Source organism: Giraffa tippelskirchi, chromosome 14, assembly GCF_054371585.1.
Source record: "Giraffa tippelskirchi isolate mGirTip1 chromosome 14, T2T-mGirTip1v1.2.pri, whole genome shotgun sequence".
NCBI lineage: Eukaryota > Metazoa > Chordata > Mammalia > Artiodactyla > Giraffidae > Giraffa > Giraffa tippelskirchi.
The window spans coordinates 49829402-49851496 of NC_137288.1; the positions used below are offsets into that span (position 1 = coordinate 49829402).

Consider the following 22095-nt stretch of genomic DNA (forward strand, 5'->3'; position numbering starts at 1 on the left):
TGAGACAATGAAGGGGGAAGATGCCTCCTGCAGCAACAAAGACCCGGAACAGCCAAATAAATATTAAAAAATATATAAAGGGACCTAAATGGTATTTCTTCATTGTCATTAAAAAAGAATTCAATAGACATGGTCTCATGACCCAGGAATATGGATCTCACTGAACCCATTTGTTTGATAGTAAGACTGAGGCTCAGGGCAGGTAACTACGCTGAATCATGCCACTCCCAGATGCTCACAGGGGCTCAAATTCCATCTCTTCTAGTTCAGCCAAACCACTTGTGTTCATCCACCTAGTAAACCTTCCCTGAAACACCGTGTCCGGTAGAGGACAATGCTCTCCAAGAGGACCTCCAGGAAACTGCTTCTAGCTCAGTTGTCTGGGTCCAAGGTCTGGAGGATGACTACATTTGGAGTGGTCAGCAAGGGGTGCCCAGCTGCGACCTTAAAAACGCTGCAAAAGGAGAGAAACTGCACGAAAACAAAATACACATGGAAAAAAATCGCTCCCTTGTTTCAAAATATTTACAGCTTAACGTTTACAGGCCACCCAGAGTGTGGTGGTCAGCGGTCTGCGACCTGCCGGCCCCACGGTGAGGAGGCGGCCCCACGGTGAGGAGGCGGTGATCAGAGGGCTCCGGGGGACGGGGACGGGGCGTAGGGCTCCTGGGGGGAGAGGGGGGCAGGGATTCTGCTGGCCTCTGTCCTGGTTAGTTTTGGCTCAAGGGCTGTGGCCAGGAGACCGATTTCCACCAGAGCCACCCTCCACGGAAACCACAGAAAGGAGTTAAACTTTTCCTCCTTGTTAAGTAGAGAGAAGCAGGCTTGTGTGCAGTGGAGGGGGGCGGAGAGGCATGTGGACAGAGAGGGAGGGGCGGTGTCATAACTCTTGCAGTCATAAGACTGGCCAGTTGGTAGTTACCAGTATTCCAGACACTTCCTAATGCCAGACAAATGCCCCAAGCCCTGGCTTGTCTGGCTTCGAGATCTATTCAACCGATAGCAGCCAGGCTCCACCGGGGAAAGCCGACTTCCAGCGAGCCTCCGCGGCTAATCAAACGCAACATTGTTTTCAGAAGGAAGAATGGAAAGGTTTGTTTCAGAGTCACAGCTTTTTTTTTTTTTTTTTTAAGAGGCACCCAAGTTGTTTTAACAAGTTGCTACAAAACTTGGGCTTCCTGAGGTGAGGCTGTCGTGCACAGTGCATGTACTGTCCCAGACTCCAAGGAGGCAGGGATCCGAAAATTAGTCACACACACACACACACACAAAAAAAAGCCCCAGGCACTTCATGCCTGGAAATGATGTAAGACGCAGCCACTCCTCTGTTACAACTACAACCAAACTGCTCGGCGATCGCAGCAGCTGCTTTCCAAATGTCAGCGCCCAGCCGGGGCAAAGGGCTGCAGAGCCACCGAGCCCGAGGACTGTGCGCGCTACCTTTGTCGCCCACATTTTCTCCAGGCACTCGCAGGACCCTGGCAACAGGTAACGTGGCAACCTTGGCCTTCTAAACTGGCAAGCGGCAAGATTACAGAGAACAAAAGGATTTTTTTGAAAGCCAGCTGCATCTCCCTCGCCACCCCCACCCTTCCCTCCGCCCCTTGCCCTTCCCCCGCCTCCCAACTCAAAGTCTGAGAAAACAGAAGTATCGCTCCGGGCAGCTCCGCTCGCGCGCGCCCCCTGGTGACCAAAGCACGGAACATCATTGATGTACCTTGAACTCCGAGGCTGGGCTCCCAGGTAAGCCACGCGGGAAAGGGGATGGGCTTCCCTGGTGGCTCAGTGGTAAAAGAATCCGCCTGCCAGTGCAAGAGACGCAGGTTCGATCCCTGGATCGGGAAGATCCCTTGGAGAAAGATATGGCAAACCCATGCCAGTATTCTTGCCTGGAAAATCCCATGGGCAGAAGAGCCTGGCGAGCTGCAGTCCATGGGGTCCCCAAAAGAGTAGCCCAGGACTTGGCTACTAAACAACAACAGGGGCTGCGTTGGTCTCAAAAAACGCAGAGTGGAAGTCACGACTCAGAATGTCTTGCTTTTTAACTTATCACCTCAACAAATTTTTTTCCCCTTACTGAAAGGTAAGATCTGTGGGTTGAGGTTGCTGTCCCCCACCCCCACCCCCCCAACCAGCACCTAGGGCATCAGTGTTTGCTTCCTTGGCGAGGTGCAAAGCAAAAACTGCTGTGCCTTTTGGTTAGGTGGATGGCTGTGAGGATGAATAGCCGAAACTGAGATTCCTGCTGGGTGGGACTTGCATTTTCCATTTCTGTCTGAATTTGTCCTTAGTTTGCAGGAGACTTTCAGGGTAGAAGCATTTCTAATTCCCATTGCTGGTTTCCGGTTGGTTGATTTGCAAAGATGACTGAAGATTTCCAAGCTGCAGGCCCAGCTTCCAGAGAACTTGCTTTGCAGCACACTGTCATTCCCCACCCCCAACCCTTTTATCTGTGTGTGGGGCAAACACCCACGAAAATGCCAAGGGCAGTATTTTCGACTAGCCTTCTTCCTCTCAGGTTCCTCCCGCCCTCCAAGGTCTCTGATTTGGAGGAAGAACTGCAGTTGTGAGCTGCTGGTAGCTCCCGCCCCTCACTCCATTCTTGTCTTGCTCTGGAAATGTTAACCGGAAACTAAGAAAGAGATTCAGATCAAAGTAACTGTTACCTTCAGAAAATTCCATTAATTAAGTAAATTAAAGGAAGTTAAATGATGTTTGGAGGAAAGTCATTTTAGAAGGCCCAGGTCCAGGGACTGAGGTCCAAAGACTCTAATGTGGACCTTTAATGAAGCTTGGCAACCTGTTAAACACTAGAGAAATTGAGGGTTGCCCTTTGTAAAACCAGTTGTTGCCTAAAATCAATCATTTCAAAGGAACATCTTGAAAGTAGATGGACATTTGGCTAGCGGTTGCCTCGATCATTTAATATTAAAGGTTAAAAACAGAGGGCTCTGAGTAAGAATCATTTGACCGGTAACTCAGGTGAGTCACAGCCTTCATAGAACTGGGCACAAAGGTTCCAGGCAGGATGTTGAGAACGCCCGGTTTACTAATTTGCCAGGTGGGGCCATTGCTTCTAGCAGGGAATGCCTTCAGGATTTCACGGCTCACTTTCCCAGCCTCTCCAACAGGTGCTATTGAGTCATCCATGCACATAAGTGACTGCCCCGGCAGTGTCATCTGTTAGGATTAAACTTCCATTTGTTCCATGACTTTATGAAGCGATTTCTAACCACTGAATCAGATATACCACTTCCTCTAGGGCCTAGGGATTTTTTTTTTCTTTTTTAATGTCTGTAACATTTTGTGTAGTTTTCAAAATTTGTCCCTGCCAGGTCAGCAAGTCTTCCTGGGTTGAATGGACTGTTGACAGGAGGGGAAGGTTTGGGGCTCAAGGTCAGGGTTACAGAATGAAATAAAGTTTCCTGTTTGGGCAGCTGGTCCTCCATTTCCTCAGTCTCCAGCAGACTGAGTCTTGGAAGACAAGAAGCCTGGAGTGAGGATGGTGTCAGGAGTGGGGAAGGACATTTTTCTATTAAGCTCATCAGCCAGCTTTCCTTTCTTGTTAGATGTCACTTCTCAGCAACACTTGCCTATATTCTCTGTTAGCTGAATTTTTTTCCCCCCAGACTGAGACAGAGTAATTAGTTAAGGATGTAAGGATCACAAGGTTAGGCATTGTTGTCTCTTGTGTTCGTGACGACTGCAGTACTTGGATCATGCATGGCACATAGTGGAATGGTGGTAAATACTTGTTACCTGAAGGAAGGAACAGGGATGAGAAGGGACTTCCTGGAGAAGAAGAAAAAGGGACTAATAATCAGGAAAGCAAGGTTACCAGGGTAGAAAGAAAAATGAATACTCAGCAAAGCCAATCTGTGACCTTGGATGTTGTGACACAACCTCCTGTCACCGATACCCGTTTCTCTTTGGCCTTGGTTGAGTGCTGGCCAAGTCCAGCTGTGACTGGCTGACTTTTGACATGGAGTTAGACTGTGAATGGCCCACCTTGATCAGCTGGAAGCAATAAGTCCTGTGGATTATCTTCTGAACTTCCTCCACCCTCTCTGCTGGGCTTTACCCTGGGGCACAAGTAGATGGCTGTGGGCGGTGCCACATGTTCACTGCCCTTGCCCCAGGCAGCTGCTTTCCCTCCTCAGCTCCTTCCACTCATTTTACTCTTTGCTGTTGTTCAGTCCCTAAGTCCTGTCTGACTCTGCGACCCCATGGACTGCAGCACGCCAGCCTTCCTTGTCCTTCACTATCTTCTGGAACCTGCTCACACTCATGTCCGTTGAGTCCGTGATGCCATCCAGCCATCTCATCCTCTGTCATCTCCTTCTCCTGTCCTCAGTCTTTCCCAGCATAAGGGTCTTTTCCAATGAGTCAGCTCTTCGCATCAGGTGGCCAAAGTATTGGAGCATCAGCATCAATGAATATTCAGGGCTGATTTCCTTTAGGATTGACTGGTTTGATCTCCTTGCAGTCCAAGGGACTCTCAAGAGTCTTCTTCAACACCACAGTTTATTCTTTGGTGCCTCATTATTCCTGGTCTCATTTCATGAGAACTAGTGTCACATGCACCATGGGACCTGAAAAGCAAGAGACACCCACCGTACAAACACAGCCCAGCAGGACTCTTTGCCGTGGAGCTATGTCTGGGCCATACAGCAGACCTCAGGGATGCCAACCCCCCCAGGAGAGAGTGACTGATGGGTACCAGGTGGGAGGACAGTCTTGGGCACACACTGCCCACTGGTCTCTCTCGAAACAGTGAGCTGGCCATACAGAGTGAGTGACCTGTGTCCAAACCAAGCCAGGTCAGGAGTGTCTGTCAGGCTGAGTGAAACTTGTGGCTGAATCGATCAGGAACCTCTGCTCACTGGCCAACTCTCTGCACTCCAGAGAGAAGGCAGAACTCGTGATGCTGCTGCCCTGTGGACACAGCGTCTGGTGGAAGGGCTCAGCCTGGAGCAGAAGCTTTTGCTCCAGACAAACCTGGGGAGACAGGCAGGATGTGCGAGGAAGCAAAGGAGCAAGAAACTGCCTCCAGCTCGCCTTCTTGCGGGCTGGAGCGCAACGAGGAAGAATGATTACTTGTGTCTGCAGAGCAGGGCATGTGAGGGCCTGGTCTGTGCAGTGAGGCAGCTAATTATTCATCCGGCTCCTTTCCTCCTTCCTCCCTGGAACCTCCCTCCTCAAAGGAAAACCAGGAAAGACTCTGTGGGTTAAATTGTGGAATACCATCTACCAGCTCACTGGGCCCAGACAGGACGCCAGGGGCCCCTTACTGACTCCCAGATGACAGGATCAGCCTTCAAATGACACCTCATTATCCAGCCGTGTCACTGACAAATGAGGACACAGGTCCAGAGAATTTGGCCGGGCCCCAACCTCCCAACCCCCCTACCCCTGTCTCTCTCTGTCCACACCACACAGCAAACACCATCAGCCTTTACAGTGGGGGCGTAAAGGGCCACTTACAGACTGCATTTCCATTTCCACTCTTCAGTGGGGTTTTGGTCATTGCCATAGTTGAATAATATCCAAGGAATCCTTCCACACTGTTGGTGGGAAAGCAAATTGGTACAGCCACTATGAAGAACAGTATGGAAGTTCCTTAAAAAACTAAAAACAGAACTGCTATTTGATCCTGCAGTCTCACTCCTGACCATATATCCGGGGAAAGCCATTAAAAAATGAAGAAGATACACGCACCCCATTATTCCTTGCAGCACTATTTAAAACAGCCAAGATATGGAAGCAACCTAAATGCCACTGACAGAAGGAATAGATAAGAAGATGTGGAGTTTTATATATATATATATATGTATATATACAATGGACTATTACTCAGCCATGAAAAAGAACAAAATAATGCCATTTGCAGCAACATGGATGGACCTAGATATTATCATACTAAGTGAAGTAAGTCAGGGAAAGACAATATCACGATATATAGCTTGTATGTGGTATCTAATTTCTTTTTCTTTTTTTGGCCATGCCATGCAGCTTGTGGGATCCTAGTTCCCTGACAAGGGATGGAACCTGGGCCCATCTGCATTGAAAGTACAGAGTCTTAACCACTGAACTGCCAGAGAGTTCCCTGTGGCATCTAGTTTTTCAAAAATGACACAAATGAACTTGTTTACAAAACAGAAACAGACTTACAGATATCAAAAACAAATTTAGGATTACTAAAGGGGAAACATGGTGGGGATACACACATTCTCCACCTTGGGGTCTGATTGGAACCTGGGTTCTTCCCATTGTTAGGTAGTTAGAATAGGAAACAGGAGTCCAAAATGGCGGTGGCTAAAAGACAAGGAAGGGAAAAGCCCGCGAAAATAGAACAAAGGAAGGTCCGAGGACCTGAGTGAGACCTTCGGGTAGAACAGCACTTCTGGCTAAGCCCAATTTGCATAGGGCAGGCCCAGGGAAAAGAAAAAAAACATATAAAAAGAGGAGCCAAAGCGCTCCCCCCCACCCTTTCCCGCGCGCTGGGGCGTTCTTCTCTTCACGTCCTTGGGTCAGCATGCCCTCACGCTTTGAGGATGGATTTTCCTGCTATTATCTAAATAAAAGAGCTGTAACACTGATTCGTCTAAGAGCTATAACACGTCTGTTCGAGACCTGAGAGCTGTGACCCACTGAGGGCTCTAATGTCCATCACTCCAAATCTTTGTTGTGACGAGACAGAACCGAGGAGCATACACTCGCCTGTCACCATCTAAGCCTCCTTTCTCTTCTGTTAAAGAGCTGTCCTATACTTGGGTCCTTAAGAGTCTCCGTTGAACCCTCATGAGAACAGTGTCCAAAAGCCCTTTTCTGAATCTCTTGGTCAAACGTGCTTGGAACTTGTAACTTGGATTGTAGAAAACTGATATGCGTGACACACCTCGGGAGCATGCGGACGCTAAGGCGTCTGTCTGCTGGAAGAGGTGAAATAGTCACACTGCAAGTAGCTGCCAGATTAGGTTTTGGTCTCTGGTTTTCAGAACCTCTGGAGGCTTCTAGTGGCTCAGTAGTAAAGAATCCACTTGTCAATGCAAGAGACACAGGAGACTCAGGTTTGATCCCTGGGTCGGAAAGATCCCCTGGAGAAGGAAATGGAGAATTCCATTAACAGAGAAACCTGGCAGGCTATAGGGTTGCAGAGTCACTGAAGGATGGTGGCCACAACTTCAGGTGCCTCGGGCATCAGAGCCTCCTTTTCCCAGGCTTGTCTGGTCCTGGATAGAACTCTGTCCCAGCCCAGCCCAGGAGGAGGGTGGTGGATGGGTAGTGACTGGGCCGTGTGGGCGTGCCTTGGTGGGCGGGCAAGGTTTCTATATCTTAAAGGAAAAGAGGAATCGAAGATCAAATTCAATAATAGTTCCAACAACTTCTCTCTTTCCTTGACCGTGTGGAGTTCTGGATGTTTGTTGGTTTTTCACTGTGTGTGTTTTCACTGCTGTCCTTAGAAACATCTTTTTTTTTTTTTTTTAATAATAGTAATAGACGCTAAGTCGCTTCAGTCGTGTCCCACTCTTTATGACCCCATGGACTGTACCTGCGGGGCTTCTCTGTCCACGAGATTCTCCAGGCAAGAATACTGGGGTGGGTTGCCATTCCCTCCTCCAGGAGATCTTCCCAACCCAGGAATTGAACGCTCATCTTTTGTCTCCTGCATTGGTGGGTGGGTTCTTTACCACTAGCGCCACCTGGGAAGGGGTACTAATAGTGGCTTTTAACTGGCATCTTTCTACAGTGTGGAATGTTATCTTCATAAATTACAGAATGCAGTCGTCTGATGTGTCCTTGGAGATAAACACTTCATATCTGCAAGGTTGTGTGTGTTGTGTATGTGTTTTGAGTCATCCCTTCCAACATTCTCTTCCCCATTCTCACCCCCTACCCTCAACTGCGATCTGATTCAGGGCAAAAGAGATAAAAGTAACATTCTTCTCTTCCACCCACCCTAATGTGTCCTGACAGGAGGGTGTTTCTGAGCTAAGTCCAGGATGGGTGCAGTGCTCACTTGATGCAACTCAGGAGTCGAGACAACTGAACGACTAAGCATAGCACAGCACAGCTCAGGACACTTGCCTAAAAGTTTATCTGCAAGAGCATTCCTCATTCACTAAAGCTCTACCCAGGACACAGTTGGAAAACCGTTTTCAAAACAGAAGTTTTTATCCCACATTTCCAATCCAAGAGATAACCCAGAGAATCCATGTAAAATAAGCTTGATTTAAGAATAAACCAATGTGTGTCAGTGAACTGCAAACAGAAATACATCAAGCACTAATTTTTAAAAAAATCTAAAACAAGGGTACATGTACATGTATAGCAGTCCCTTCACTCTTCACCTGAAACTATCACAACACTGTTTGTTAATCGGCCATCCTCTGATACAAAATAAAAAGTTTTTTTTTTTTTTTTAATTTTAAAAAAGTAAATAAAAGAAGCCCTGGACTGCCTCCTGGTGTAACCTTGGCTAGTAAAGGTGATTCATTTTGATTCTTTTGGATTTCTACTGTCATAAGGGAAGGTTTTATTCATCAATTATTTGGAAAAAGCAACTATGCCCACTGCAAAGCTACCAAATGAGAATTTTAAACTATTCTGTGGGTTGTATGTTTGAGGCTGTGGTTAGAATGTCAAGCTCCTGTTATGGGATTGGCTGGCAGTTGCAATTTACACCATTCATCGGTACACGGCTGAAGTGCAGGAATGCGGAAACACTGGAGGAAACTACCAGCGCTGGTCTTTGGATCAAAATTAACTACCAATAATGAGTTAGGAAATTGATCCCAGTCAAGGGAAAGCATCTTAATGGCCACCGCTCAAAGGTTCAGCCCCTTTCAGTTGCTGATAACCTTGTCACGTCTCCAGATAAAAGGCAGCCTTGTCACCCCCAGGCACCTGGCTGAGAGGTAATAAAACGGTTACCTTATCTTCTAAGGGTGGGGTTTGTCCAACCTCAGCCCGAAGTAATTACAGTAAACTGAAATTGCCTGTCATTTACAAAAAAGGGGGAAGGAAAGGCCTAAGTCGGAGGAGATGTTTGTCTCTCCCTCCCTGGATTTTAAAAAAGAAAGGGAACAAAACAGCCAGAAGTCTTCCAGGGAGTAAGAAAAACAGCCCCGTGTGGCTGCCGGCTCCTGGGGGGTCAGGATGGCTGCCGGCTCAGATCCCTGTGACGATCTGAAAAAGAGGCTCAAGCTGATGAAAATCCGAGCAATCTTCTTAGGAGCCATCCTTTCCAAATGTAAATGCCTGAGAGTCAGAGCCCTGCCAGGGAGGGGAGGAAGTCTTAGCCACACTGAGTGACTCATCCAGTGCTGTTAGCTCCGGCAGTTGGATAAAAAGTTCCAGGGAAAGCAGCAACAAATCTACTTTAAATACTAGCACAGAAAGGAAATTCCTCTCTTTCAGGCCGAATGCTGTCCACACAAAAGAGCTCCTGTCGACATCTCATTTACAATCCCCCCCAGGACACCGACAGGACCATTTCAATAAACCTGGCTCAGAAACACCTATTGTTCAAAATCTTCAACTAGCCACAGGCTACCACCCCTCCCTATTGTTTTGTAAAAGAAAAGATTTAGAAGGAGCCAGATTGGGACTCTGGAAAGCTCTGAAAAGAGGAAGGAAAAAAAGCCCCTTTAACCTGATGCTGTAGGAGAGCTTGCGTGAAGAATCAAGTTAATGGATTTTCATTTTTTACAAGAAGTGCATAAGCAACGCCTGCTCCCTTCCTGAACTAGCGATCGGGGGTTCTAAAAGTTGTGCAAACTTTGTACAGCAGTTAGCTCCTGCCAACGGTTTGCTACATGAAAAGTCAGAGGCTATACTTACCCTGTTCTCAGTCTTAGAAAAGCTGGTGGCAGCCACAGCAAAGAATCAGGTGAGACTTTTGATCTGGGTTATTTCCTGGGGATGTGAGCTTGCCTGTTCTTTCTAAGTAGGATTTTGAGGCTCGCTGCAGAAACCCCCAGGAATGATTTCTTCCTTTCTAGTGCCACCATTTTGCTCCTTTTTAAAGTAAAACGACCATTTTCTGGAGTTATGTAATCTTTAGATGGTTTTTCTTCAGATAGACCTCAAATGATTTTCTTCCAATAGACCTCAAATGAAGGGCTACACTTACACTGACCAAACAAAATGGGCTTTTTTTTTTTTTTTTTTCAAACACTCAGTATCTTTACCCTCCTGGTAGATTCTTCAAGTTAACATCCCCCATCTTAGCTGATGACCCGTTTTAGTACCCAGAGTTCAAGCCACAACTTATTAATTCCTTTGGGTCCTAACCCTCCTCTCTCTTAAATCCTTCTGGAATCTTTCCACCTACTATCCTCCTTTCTGCTTTCCTGGATCCTGTTATCTCCTCTCTGGAGGATGACAGCCAAAATTCCTACCTCGAGGTGCCTCAGACTACCAGGTGTGACTTATTAATGGGTCATGAGTCAATTGAGGTGGGTCCCACAGTTTCACCATTAAAAAAAGGAAAAAAAAATGGAGTGGATTAGAAAACTTCAGAGTGCATCAAACAAAGGCAAAGTCAGTTCGGTTTTGTGACGCTTGTTTCAGTGTGTGTCCCCAGGTCTGGTTGCCTGGGTTAGCAGGTAAAATGTATCTTGTTTGTCCAAAGAGCTTGAGAAATATTTTTTCTAATCAGTCTCACTGAGTTTGTCTGATCCTCATCTCCAAATTATTGTACATGCTCCAAGCAGCAGTGGGAGATTCTGAACGGATCCAGCTAACAGTTCTGCCCTCAGGATAAAGACCAGCATCCAGGGCTTTGGAGATTCCGAATTACTTAGTTTCTCATCCTTAAGGTCTCAGAACTCCATATCCTCTTAACAGCTTTTACCTTTAGATGTTCGAGCCATCACACTCCCTGGCCTCTGCAGATGGAATTTCTCGGCAGGAACTTTCTGCTCTCTTTCTCCTTCATGTACCAGCTGGGGTGTCACCTCTTCCAGGAAGGCTTCCAGAAATCCTCCTAAATGCGTTCTAGTTCTCATGAGAACACCTCACTTTTTATCTGACACAGCACTTACTACATCATTATCTTCAGTTCTTTACTGGACTTTAAGTTCCAAAGGGGTATCCTGTAAATACTTGGAGGGGGGTAAATATTGTGCATAGAATGTGTCACATCTTAGTTCACATTTCTTTCCTACAAACTCATTTGGATAGTTATTATAAAGTATCATATCTATTTCTCAAGGCTTTAGTTTTCATTCCTTTGACGTTGAAGTCTCTTGTTCATTTGCTCTTGAAACACAACCCAATTAATTTCTAAATTCACTGGACTCCTTTTAAAAATCAAGATGTTAATAAAACACGGGGGAAGCTGTTGGACTTTTGGCTGGTCACTCACCCTCTCTGAGTCCCAGATCATAACGAGGAGCAGAGCTCCGTGATCTCTAAGATCTCTTCCAAGCTGCCACTCTGAACCTCTGCCTTGAACTTTCTGAGGACCAGAGAGGTTAAGTAACTTTTCCAAAGTCATACGGCTCTTTGGTGGAAGGATACTGTTTGTCTTTCAGTAGATTTTTAACAGCATGCAGCAAGCAAACCATTTACCCAGAAACCAGTAGCGCCACTAACAAGTGTGCCTGAAAGAGAATCATAAAAATAAAGAAAAAGAGGGCTTAAAAAAAACAAAAGCCAACACCATTCGTAACAGATTCCTGCCCAGGCAGGTTCCAGCATTTCTAAAAGCAGCCTTGCTGTTGTTTGCTGTTAGATGAAGACATGTTCAGATTTCCTTTTAAGAATTGAAAGTGCAGGGGCTTCCCTGGTGACCCAGTGGCTAAGACCCTGTGATCCCAATGCAGGGGGCCCCGGTTTGATCCTTTGTCAGGGAACTAGATCCCACATGCCACAATTGAGACCTAGTGTAGCCAAATAAATATTTAAAAAGTGGAAGTGCAAAATTAAACTCTTGCTCATCCTGACCCCTTGCAAGGGCTGCTTCGAAGAGGATAGACAAGCCTTTCTCAATGTGCCAATGTGAGCGTTCTAGTGGCTTTTCTAGAGCTGAGGCCCCCCGTGCCCTGACCTGATGTAACTCGAGGACCAACGCTGTAACTCACCAGGTTGAGACTTGGCCTCAGTCCCTGTGCCGGGTCCCCCATTCCTCCCCCATTATCCTGACCAGAACTACCCCGCAGACCGGCTCTCAAGGATACACTTGTGTTCTTTCCTCAGAAAGAACTTGTCCTCTTTGCTCAGTTACACAGCTGGGGGGTTAGACCTGCTCTGTAAAACAGTCAACAAACCAGAAATACACCCCTTTAGGGAAAAAAAGAAACAAAACAACGATCATTCTTGCCCTCCGCCCATGTTATGTGCCCTGTTTCACTCTAACTCAGCCTGTATGTTTATTTGTTGCTTTTCCCCCTCTGAACGGACTGGCAGTAGCTTGCCTTCATTTGACAGAAAATTTGAAGTCACTTTTGACTGCAACTCTAGATAAAACACACTCAGCACTGAGTCGTGATAACCAAGTGGTGGTCTGTGGATGATTTTTACTTTATTCTTTGGGCTTCTCGGAATTTTCCAATTAAAAAAAAAAAGTGGCCATGCATTACTACTGTAATCACAAAAAAGTACAAATGTCAGAATAAAAATTAGGTACACTGATGTTTCTTCACTGCTGAGGCCTGATTAAATAGTTTTACTATATATGTTTTTGTCTATTTTGTCATTTTTTAAACCATTTGTTTTTGAAGGAAATTTTATACAATTGCCCCATAAAAAATAATGAAAACTTAACATTGTTGATATTTTACTGATATTTTAAAAGTGAGGAACATGTACTTGTGAGACAGCCAAACACTGGCATATCATGCCTCTTCCACCTGGCTGCAGTGTGTATCAGGCTTTCCAGCTGGCGCTTGTTGTCAAGAACCTGCCTGCCAGTGCAGGAGACAAAGGAGACCTGGGTTTGATCCCTAGGTGGGTAAGAGCCCCTGGAGGAGGGCATGGTAGATTCCCATTGACAGAGGAGCCTGGCAGGCTACAGCCCATGGGTTGCAAAGAGTCGGACTTGACTGAAGCATGTATGCACACAGTGTATATTTTTAGCCTCTCCTAACATTTTCACAACTAACAACTTTTTGGCCACCCCAACATTCAGAATTCCATCTTTTTTCATGCCTTTATACCTGTGGCAGGTATTGTTTGCTTTCTTATAACCACTCTCCTTGCTAACTGGGCATGCATGACTTTTCAGGGAGGTAGACCCCTCCCTAGATGTGGAGGCTGAATCTTCACTGTTCTGCAAGATAAAGGATGAGAAGAGAATTCTCTTGCAAGTGCTTTGTTGAAAGTTAACTTCCTTTTTTTTACAGTGACACAAGTCAAGGACATCCCTTTTCTTCTGCTGAACATTGTCATCAGTGAGAGACACCTTGAACTGTGGCTGCCCTCTGGGGACCACAAGGAGCCTCTAATCCAGAAGACAGGAAAGATGGCAAGAAGCTGGTTTTGTATATTCATTGGCTGCCCTGCCTCTAGACTTGCTGTGATTGGAGAAAATGAATGCCTTTAACATCTGAGTCACTCTAATTTTCTTCTTAAACCTTTTATTGATTTACTAATTGATCTGTTTGGCCTGGCACTTAGGCAGTGACTTTACAGATGCTAAGCATCCTTCCTGCCTTGGGAAACTGTTCATGCTTCAGGATTCACTTCCTTTGTGTTCCGTGAGCACCTCCTACCTATCCTTCCTGTAGAACTCGTCATGCTCTGCTTGTTCCGGTCCTGTGCTGATGCTTTGGGGTGAAAGCAGAGAGAAATTAGTGATAAAGTAGGTCTTTGTTTCCTGCTCTACTCGCATGTTGGCTTAAATGATTTTGTATGGCAAATGCGATGACGCACGAGATCACCAAACCAGGTCATCTCTATTTCAGAGATGTGCTCAGCTGTGGTGGCCCAGCTTCCTCTAGTGGTGCCTTAAAGATGACCAGAGCTGGTCCAATCCTGACTTGCCAGTTACTGGATGAAGGACTTCAGATGACTCAGCTCTCGCCCCGTTTCCTTATCCATTGAGGATGGCATTGATGACCTCGCAGTGTCATGAGACAGAAGATGTAGTTTTTTTTTTTTTCCCCATTTATTTGGGGGCACCAGGTCTTAGTTGCAGCATGCACAATCTAGTTCCCTGACCAGGGATTGAACCCAGCACCTCTGCATTAAAGAGCATGGAGTCTAACCCACTGGGCCACCAGGGAAGTCCCAGTGATATAGTTGATATCATGGTAGGGGATTTGGTGTGGCACTAACATCTCAGACACAGGAAAAGTGATAGTCGCTCAATTGTGTCTGACTCTTTTGCAACCCAATGGACTGTAGCCCGCCATGCTCCTCCATCCATGGAATTCTCCAGGCAAGAATACTGGAGTGGGTAGCCATTTCTCCCTCCAAGGGATCGTCCCAACCCAGGAATCAAACCTGGGTCTTCTCCATTGCAGGCAGATGCTTTACCTTCTAAGCCACTAGGGAGGCCCCACAAACACAGGAAGGAGGCTCTTTCTTCTTTCCTTCTATGTTTTTTTATACAACAAAACTCCACAATTGCAAAAACCATCTTGAAACCTCCCTTAGGAGGTTTTACTGGAGCAGGGAGATCTATCCTTTTCAGACGTTGGGGTTTCTCCAGCATAAAGAGTCCTACGTGGATGTCCCATGTGCAAGAGAGCACACTTCCAGACGGCTGTCCCTAGTGTTCACTGTTAAACTTTCTTCTCATCCCTCTGGTCTCAGCTCATAAATCCTCTCCTTAGAGAGGCCCTCCTTTACCACTCAGCTAGAGCAGCCCCACGCCCTGCCCTCCCAGCCCTGGAGCCATTCACTGAGAGGAGGAGATACGGAGAGAACATAAAATGTCCTGTGAAAGTCTAGCATCTTTGCTAAGCTTGAGCCCTCCCCTCTGGTGGAGGCTTGTGGCTTGCCTGGTCCATTTTTATCAGCTTTGCCCCACTATGCCCCATTCCCAAGTGGGCTTCCCAGGTGGTGCAGAGGTAGAGAACCCACGTGCCAATGACCAATGAAGGAGATGCAAAAGACTCAGGTTTGATCCTTGGGTCGGGAAGATCCCCTGGAGAAGCAAAAGGCAATCCACTCCAGTATTCTTGCCTGGAGAATTCCATAAACAGAGGAGACTTGCAGGCTACAGTCCATGGGGTCGCAAAGAGTCGGAAACGACTAAGCACACACACACACACGCCCTATTTCCACCCTCTGAAGCTCCCACATCCTGAAATCCCATGGATGACTGGCCCCAGCCTCTGTTGTCTTGTACCTTGGAAAATGCAGACACTGCAACGAATTTCTGAGGTCTTGCAGAATGGATCCCCATCAGTGATTAAAACTTTTTTCCTACTTTCTATATTACCACTCAGTTTATAAAAGACAAAAACAGACAAACCAAAGACATTTTCAAGTATGTTTTCCTTTGCGCTCACGGTCAACACGATTGACTTCCGGCTAGACAGGACTGGAGAGCAGGACGTGCATGGGGCTAACTTGCTCTGTTTAAGTTCAAGTGCTTGAGAATTTAAAAGCACAGACCCTCTCCAAGTCAACTAAATTTCCCTAGTTTGCCATAGTAATTAGGTAGGATACCAGTCCTAAGATGATGCACTTAAATTACTAAAAACCTATCAAACAGACAACAATAACTTTATCTGCTTTCAAGAGGCAATCTGCATGATGTCTCAGAATATAAGTTTTGGAGGCAGGCCTAAGGAAGGCTGTTTAATCTGTTTAATAATCAGTTGTTATTTTAACTATGTGAAATGAGGATAGTAGCCCTTGCATGGTTGTTGGGAGGATGAAATGAAGTACTATCTCAGAAATGCTAAGAATATTACCTGACACATAGTAAGTGCTCAGTTAATAGTATACAGCTTCCTAGGTGGCTCAGTGGCAAAGAATCTGCCTGCAATGCAGGAGATGTGGGTTCTCTTGATGGGTTGGGAAGATCCCTTGGAGTAAGAAATGGCAACCCTCTCCAGTATGCTTGTCTGGGAAATCCCATGGACAGAGGAGCCTGGAAGGCTATAGTTTGTGGGGTCCCAAAGAGTTGGACATGACTTATCGACTAAACAACAACAACAACATCAACTATTTCAAAACGGAAATCTGTTTTGTCTTAGCAGCTAGTAAGCCAGCAGTACCCCTGCTCCTGTGCAGAAGGCCCGCGAAACTCTGAAGCTATACTTGTACACAGATGTGGTCCAATGATGCCATCTCATCTCATTGGCAACCAGATGTCTCAGTTGTCGTCTGGTGCCAGGTAGGTGGTAGGTGACGAAACAAACTGAATCTCAGGCTAAAACTCTGTTGTTCAGTACCTCCACCAGCAGTTGCTCCTATTACAGACACACACAAAAATTCTGATTTCATGTGACCTTTACATTCACAGTTTTAGTCAGAAAAGTACAAACACTGACCACATCAGATGCATTTTTATTTTTAGTTACTCCTCAGATGTTTACCTGAGCTAAAAATAAACAAAACAACCAAAGCTTTTCTACTAAACGTGTCTCAAAGGCTCTCATTTTAGTCCATTTTCCTATTGCTAACCTAGGAGGGATTAGGAAGTATGTTGTCAAAAAATTTTTTTTGAGCTTAAGAGAACAGTTGCTCGTGCTTAGTGGCTCAGTCATGTCCAACTCTTTTCCAACACATGGCCTGCAGCCCGCCAGGCTCTTCTGTCCACGGGATTCTCCAGGCAAGAATACCAGAGTGGGTTGCTATTTTCTTCTCCAGGGGATCTTCCCCACCCAGGAATTGAATCTGTGTCTCCTGCATTGCGTGCAGGTGGATTCTTTACCACTGAGCCACCAGGGAAGTGGATGGTTGAAATGGTTGGAAGAGAATGGTTGGCAGCACTTTGTACGTAATACTGTATATAAAATGAACAAAAGCATTCTGGTACACTTAGGAAGTATGAATTAATGAAGTGTGAATTTAAGTATGAATGTATGAGCCAGAGCCCTTGGAATTCCAGGTCCATCCATGAGTAGGTCTGTGTTACTTCATGTTCTTTTTACAACAATCTGTAGAATGGGACAATGACTGTAAAGAGTGAACACTGAGGAGGCGGAGCTTGTAAAGCCCTTTGGTAATTGCAAAGGGCTGGGCTGAGGTTACAGTAGGAGGAGCACAGGTCATAGTAGTAACAGTTGATACTTTTTTGGCAGCCAGCTGAGTAATGTTTCCAAACCATAATTCTTCCTGGAGCAGCATAAACTCAACTGGCCTTTGACTGAAACTGAGTTGGGATTCTGCAGATACCAGAAGGTGTTCTATAAAATTTGCACAAAATTGCAAGTCTCAACAAAGTAAGATGGGGAAAATGCTGTAAAAATTAATAGGGCCAAAGGGAATGGTCTCTAATCACTTAGTCATAAACGTCTCCTTTCCACTGCCCCCCAAACAATCATAATATTTGATGTAAAAATAACACAGCAACAAATAGGTACAACGAAAAGGAACGATTCTTCCAACACAGCTCAGGGTGAAGCTAAGTAGAATTTTAAGAGTGATTGGAGTCAAACATATTTGGAGAGGAAATAGATTATAGTTTTTTAAAATGATGCACACACACAGTTGTTAATTTCAGTGTTTTTTGGGTCCATGAATAGGACAGTTGGGACTGGTTGGTCTAATTTATCCCTGTAAGGGCCTGTTTGGGGTTTCTATTTTCTTGGCTAGAAGCTTTCCTCTAGAGAGAGAGTTCAGAAGCTTTGAATACCTAGGCTCTCGAAGGACCTGGTTTGAATGTGGAGCTAGGAAGAAAGCAGAGTCACAGGCAGATCATCAGCTGGAGAACTGGCTTTGGAAATATCCAAGGGAGGAGAGAAAACATCCAAGGGAGATTTGGGCCAGTGGAGGAGTTTGGGGCAGAGATAACCAGTCTGGGCACTTGGAAAGGGAGGCAACGGGCAAGGGGAGGGCAAGAAAATATTTTTCATTGCTTTGTCTAGGTCAGAGGCAGCCCTGAGCTTAACTGTGAAGCAGGTCAAATTTCATGTGTTTTTCTCTCCTGAGGCCACCGGAGACCCACCACTGCCGTGCTGTTCCCCTACTCACTCAATTCCAAATTTACCAGGTTGCCCCAGTCCCTTAAGTATTTGCTCCTTGGAAGATAAAAATCTAGTGAGTCCAATAAAATAATGCACTGGAGGATGGGGAGGATTGCATTTTTAAAAGAATTCTTGCAAACAGATCCTTCCTCCAGAGTAATAAATATGTGTTTAAATAGAGGGCGTCTGTAAAGTCTGCCTAAATTCCAAGTAAGGTCTAAATTGGGAATTTCTGACAGCTAATAGAACTACACCAGCAGTAAATGCCTTTCAGTGACTCTCAAATCATACTTAAGCCTGGAAGGAGAAGAACTGTTATAGGCATAGAATTGTGCTAAGTACATTTTACGTATGATCATCATTCCTTTTTTATGGGCTTTCCAGGTAACGCAGTGGGAAAGAATCCACCTGCCACTGCAGGAGACGCAAGAGACTCGGGTTCGATCTTTGGGTCAGGAAGATCCTCTGAAGCAGGAAATGGCACCCCACTCCAGTGGAAATCCCATGGACAGAGGAGCCTGGTGGGCTACAGTCCATGGGGTCGCAAAGAGTCGAATACAACTGAACACACACACACACACACACACAGAGATCATTACTTTTTACAGGTTTGGAGACCCTGGTAAACTTCAGAGAGGCTGGTAACCTGCCTGCAGCCAATATCATACTCCAAAGGTGGCTAAAGCAATGTTTTCCATCTAACACGGTCTTCTAGAACAGGGAAACTTTTCTATAAAGAGCTGTACAGTAAATATTTTTGGCTTTGCAGACCACACAGTATCTGTCACAAACACTCAACTTTGACTTTGTGGCAAAGCCACAGACACGATATAAACTCACGGACATGGCTGCCTTGGAGAGGTGAGCCTGGTTTGGTCCAATGATCATAATTTGCCAACTCTACTCTAGAACTCTGCCACTTCCCATCATGAGGTGGAGTCTAATACCCTTCCCCTTGAACTTGGGGAAGTGTGTGATTTGCTTGTGACCAAGAGAGTATGAAGGAACTGAGAGTACATGCCTCCGAGGCTGCATCAGAGAAGGTGATGCTGCTTCTCCCTTTGTCCCTGGGACGTCTGCCTGCTTGGAGCCCAGAGCCACCACAGAAGCATCCTGTTGTCCTGAGGCTGCCATGCTGAAAGGAAGCCCAAGTCAGCCACGTGGAAAGACCACATGAAGAAGCCTTGAGACTGTAAGAAGAGGGGGAAATACTTGGCCAGCCTCCAGTGTTTCAGCCGTCCACCCACCCAACTGCAAGCTGGGGAGAGACCTTGGGCCAGAATGACCCAGCTGAAGCTCTTTACAAATTCCTGCCCACTAGAAATGGAGAAATATTAATAGTAAAACGCAGAAGGCACTAAACAAAAAAACTCAAAACATTGTCCCAAAACTAGTGAGTGGCAGATATGAGATTCAAACTTAGGTTTGCTTGACCCCAACCACGAGTCGGTTCTATTACATGATTGCCAACAGCAGCCTTTTAAAAATATGGTGCTAAAATATATGTAACATAAAAAGTACAGTGTTCCATTTTTAAGTGTACAGTTCAGTAAGTACATTCACATTGTTGTGCAACCAATCTCCAGGCTCTTTTCATCTTGCAAAACTGAAACTCTTTACATTAAATGAGAACTTCCCTTTCCCCCTCCCCAGCCCTGGCAATCACCCTTCTACTTTCTGTCTTTGAATTTAACGACTGTAGGCCCCTCATGTAAGTGGGATCATATAGTCTTTGTCCTTTTTGTGATGGGTTATTTCACTTAGTATAAACATATATTTATCTATATAGGGGCTTCCCAGTTGGTGCTAGTGGTAAAGAACCCATCTGCCAGTGCAGGAGATACAGGAGGCGTGGGTTCGATTCCTGGGTCAGGAAGATCCCCTGGAGGAGGAGATGGCAACCCACTGCAGTATTCTTGCCTGGAAAACTCCATGGACAGAGGAGCCTGGTGGTCTGCAGTCCACGGGATCACAAAGAGTCAGATGTAACTGAGCACGCACATGGGTTATACTTAAGCACTTATGTATATTTATTCTTTTAAGCCCATGTTGGGTAGTGAGTCTGACTAGTGAGTAGCAAAGATCTGTCCGGGAAAAAAGTCAGACATCCCAGGTGTTATGAGTCACAGATGCGAGGTCCCAGGAGGGACTTTGCAACAGCAGTTACTCTGATAATGACAGTTCATAGCGTCCTGCCTCTAAAGGTTTCCTTTGAAGAAAGAGGAACCCATGAATCAAGAATAAGATAAGGCTGTTTGGTTTGTTTCAACTTGTGGGCTGTTTGACTTCCTTCTCAGAGCCATGCCTTGAGGATGAAATCATTTTCTACCACACAGACCTTGCAGAAGGCCGTCAAACACAAGCCCTCACTGTCTGCTTCTTTATTTCCTCTGGGTCCAGGGTGTGTATTGACTTGGTGGAGTGCCTGTGACTTGCAGTAAATTGTGTATCCAGCAAAAAGTCTTCTGCAGGGAACCGGCTCTTGGGAAGGTGAGCCTTAAATGCTGCTTCTTGGTTATAGAGACTAAGACCCAGCCCGCGGGGGCTTTTTTGACCTCCTCTCTCTTCCTCCCATCCCTGTCCTAGGACCAAGAGGCAGACCTAGGCTGAGGTGCACACTGTGACCATTCTAGCTTGACCTTCCGCTCCCCACACCTGCCTTAATTGCACTGAGCCAACCTGTTACACTGAGAGAAGGGACGGAAGTGAACTTTATGAGTCTCCCAGGACCACAGTCCACGGTTATGAGCTGAGGGTGTGCTCCCCCAAATTCAACTGTTGAAGTCCTCACTCTTAGGACCTCAGAAGGCAACCATGTTTGGAGATATGACCTTTAAAGAGGAACTTCCCTGGTGGTCCACTGGTTAGGACTTGGCCTTCCAGTGAAGGGATGTGGACTCAATCCCTGGTCAGGGAACTAAGATCCCACATGCTTGTTGGCCAAATAAAACAAACGATATTGTAACAAATTCAATAAAGACTTAAAAAAAAAAAAAGGCTTTTAAAGAGGTGATTAAGTCAAAACGAGGTCAAATGAGGGTGAGCTGGAATCCAATAGGATTGGGTCCTAATAATAAGAGAGAGGTGCCAGGGGAGTGTGCTCACCGAGGAAGGGCAGCCTGAGGATGGGGGAGAAGACAGACGTCTGCAAGCCGACAAGAGGGGCTCCGGGACACACAGCCTGCTCACGCCCTGCCCTCAGACTTCCAGGCCCCAGCACTATGAGAAAGTGTATTTCTGTTGTCTGAGCAGGCCAGTCTGGTAGTTTTACAGCAGCCGGAGCAAGTGAATGCACCGACAGAAAGTTGAAAGCCTGGAGGCTGGGACTTCAGCCCAGAAAAGCTCTGCAGGTCATCCTGGGAAACTCAAAAGGCAAGAAAACTTTTAGTACAGCTCCTCTTTCTGCGTCTCTCACAAGCGCCTGCTGGCAGGTTTTTGGGAGGTGGTGCTGGAGGCTGAGGCTGGGGTGAGGCCCAGCGGGGACCCTGGAGGCTCCCAGCACAGAGGGAGCACCCTGGCTCTTGGTTCTAGAAAGTCTGGCAAATGTGGGGAGAGATTTATAGGTGTTTGGGGCCTGGTCTAAGAGGCACTTTGCTAACTCCCTTGGGGTTCCTGCCTTCCTCCCCACATCCCCCCCGGCTCCCCCTTTCTCTATCTCTGCAAGATGGCTTGATTACCAGGAGTGTCTGAGGCAGGGTTGCATCATGCAAATCCTGACGCAGTTTTGGTTTTGGTGCTTCTTTGATGGGAAGGGTGCTGTGCTTCAGGAGGGTAAGCAGCTGTCAGGTGGTTAGGGTGCTGGACAGAATGAAGGCCTCTGAAGATGCCCACGTCCTAATCTTCAAAATCTGTGTACACTCCCTTCCTTGGCAAAGGTGACTTTCGTGTGTGTGTGATTAAGTTGTGAAAGTGTCAGTTGCTCAGTCGTGTCCGACTCTTTGTTACCCCATGGACTGTAGCCTGCCAGGCTCCGCTGTCCATGGGATTCTCCAGGCAAGAACAC

General features: G+C 46.2%; 2 protein-coding genes across 12 annotated transcripts in view; one reads left to right on the top strand and one right to left on the bottom strand.

Annotated features, from left to right (window-relative positions):
* The window catches only part of DLGAP1 (DLG associated protein 1), a 762891-nt gene that overhangs the window by 58914 nt on the left and 681882 nt on the right, over positions 1 to 22095 (bottom strand). The window lies entirely within an intron of this gene.
* On the top strand, positions 1333 to 21088 carry LOC145534449 (uncharacterized). Its single transcript, XM_081561960.1, has 4 exons — positions 1333 to 1488; positions 13350 to 13471; positions 16161 to 16297; positions 18477 to 21088. The coding sequence occupies exons 1-4, from the start codon at positions 1377 to 1379 to the stop codon at positions 18478 to 18480; spliced, it is 375 nt and encodes a 124-aa protein (XP_081418086.1). The 5' UTR covers positions 1333 to 1376; the 3' UTR covers positions 18481 to 21088.